General features: G+C 31.3%; 1 protein-coding gene across 1 annotated transcript; it reads left to right on the top strand.

The window, feature by feature from the left end:
- LOC149060133 (E3 SUMO-protein ligase KIAA1586-like) lies at positions 1–1,970 on the top strand. Its single transcript, XM_089227856.1, has 2 exons — positions 1–259; positions 409–1,970. The coding sequence occupies exons 1-2, from the start codon at positions 1–3 to the stop codon at positions 1,968–1,970; spliced, it is 1,821 nt and encodes a 606-aa protein (XP_089083982.1).
- Positions 1,971–2,340: the final 370 nt, after the last annotated feature.

Below are 2,340 nucleotides of genomic sequence, written 5' to 3'. Positions count from 1 at the left end.
ATGGGGAAAGTTCAATATCCTCAAAAGTTTAAAGATGACTGGCTGAAAGACAGTCTTTTCAAAGATTGGTTGGTAAAGAACGATGATACCTCTAAAGGAAGATGCCGATTTTGTAAATGTGATGTCAATGCAAAACGGTTTGATTTAATTCAGCATGCCAAGACAAAAAAACACATTATATCTTCGAAAGACTTTTCTTTATCTAGAACCATTTCCAACTATGTAAAACCTACATCAGTTAAGACAGCTTGTGCAGAAGGTAAATTGTGCTTATATATTGCGGCTCACTGCTCTATACTTAGTTGTGACCACCTTGGCGTCTTATGTAAATCTCAGTTCAACGATTCAGAAGCTGGCAAAGGGATAAAAATGCATAGAAGTGCACATATATAATATGTAATTCGTTAGCACCACACTTCGAAAAAAGTTTAATAAATGAAATCGGTAATCAACCATTCAGTTTGTTGATTGACGAATCTACGGATATCAGTGTTTTAAAATTTCTGGGTATAAGTATAATGTACTTTAACCAAGATATGGGTAAAATAGTTTCCACATACTTATCTCTGGTTGAATTAGAAGCTTGTGATGCTGATGCAATCACTCATGCAGTCCTAACTACCTTAAAGAAGAAAAATCTTAACGTAAAAAATATGGTTGGTTTAGGGAGTGATAACGCGTCAGTTATGGTAGGCATCAATAATGGTGTGTATAAAAAAATATTATCTGAAGTCCCTACATTAATACACATACCATGTGTATGTCATTCACTTCAGCTAGCTGTTTCAGCAGCAGCTAATGACACCATTCCCAGAAACATTGAATACCTCATAAAGGAAACGTACAATTGGTTTGCTCATTCGTCGTTGCGCCAAGCTGAATATAAGAACTTGTACAAGGCAATCAACGTCAATCACAGTCCATTAAAAATTGTCAAGTCTTGCAACACCAGATGGTTGTCTATTGAGACCGCTGTAGGTCGTATTATAAACCAATGGATTGAGCTAAAAACACTTTTTAGTATTGCTAGGAATAAAGAGAAGTGTTACAATGCTGAAATTTTATATCAAATGTACAATGATAATAATAATTTTGCATATCTAAAATTTTTACACCCAATATTGCTAGAGATTCAGTTGGTTAATAAATCTTTTGAATCCAACAATGCTGATCCTAGTAAATTGCTAAGCGATTTATCTTTGTTGGTGCGTTCAATTGCAAACCGTTTTATCAATCCCCACTGCCGGTTAGACCCACTGACTAATAACTTGGACAGCTATGTTGTACCAGTAATGTATTTTAGTCAAGAGTTTGAAGATCTAGTAAAAGATAGTAATGAGAAAGATATATTGAAAAGTAGATGTTTGCAATTTTTAAAAGTTTTATTAAAACAATTTCAACAAAGATTACCAAAAAACATTCACATCTTAGAAAAAGTTTCTCTTATTTCAGTGAAGAATGCTTTACATGTTATTAAAGATCCATTATCACCCTTAACAGAACTTTTCATGTATGAAAAATCTACAGTTGATAAAGTAAATCAACAATGGAAAAATATAACTAATATTAAATGGCTAGAAACTTCCAACACAACAAAATTTTGGAAAGAAGTAAGTGATTACAGAGATGCTTCCAACATAAATCCATTTTCTGAGCTGTGTGATCTCAGTCAACGCATTCTTGTTCTTCCCTGGTTCAACGCAGATGTTGAGCGACTATTTAGTCAAATGAATATAGTAAAGACAAAGTTAAGGAATCGTATGGGACCAAAGTTATTGGATTCTATTTTAACTGTAAGATATGGTCTTAAAAGAAATGGCAAGTGCTGTGCTGATTATGAGCTATCAAAAGATTTATTAAAAGATATTTCCAACTCAAATTATTATCCTGCAAAAGTAACCGAAGAGACTGACAGACTACTCGAAGATGTAACTAATTTGATAGATTTAGATCAACCTATAATACTCTAAATGTTACCTTAGTTTTTATTATTTAGTCAAGGAAGGCTGATTTAATACATTTAGATTGACATGTTATACTCTTAATGTTACCTTAATTTTTGTTATTTTATTATTTATTATTTATTATTTAGACAAGGAAGGCTGATTTAATATATTTAGATTGACATGTAATACTCTTAATGTTACTTTAATTTTTGTTATTTTATTATTTAGTCAAGGAAGGCTGATTTAATACATTTAGATTGACATGTTATACTCTTAATGTTACTTTAATTTTTGTTATTTTATTATTTAGTCAAGGAAGGCTGATTTAATACATTTAGATTGACCTATAATACTCTAAATGTTACCTTAATCTTTGTTATTTTATTATTTATTA

The sequence above is a fragment of the Diuraphis noxia genome, unplaced genomic scaffold, assembly GCF_037042655.1.
Source record: "Diuraphis noxia isolate RWA-SAM2 unplaced genomic scaffold, SU_Dnox_SAM2 contig0001, whole genome shotgun sequence".
In the NCBI taxonomy this organism is placed as follows: domain Eukaryota; kingdom Metazoa; phylum Arthropoda; class Insecta; order Hemiptera; family Aphididae; genus Diuraphis; species Diuraphis noxia.
Note: the sequence above shows the minus strand (reverse complement) of the source record. Positions and strands in the feature narration are given on the sequence as shown.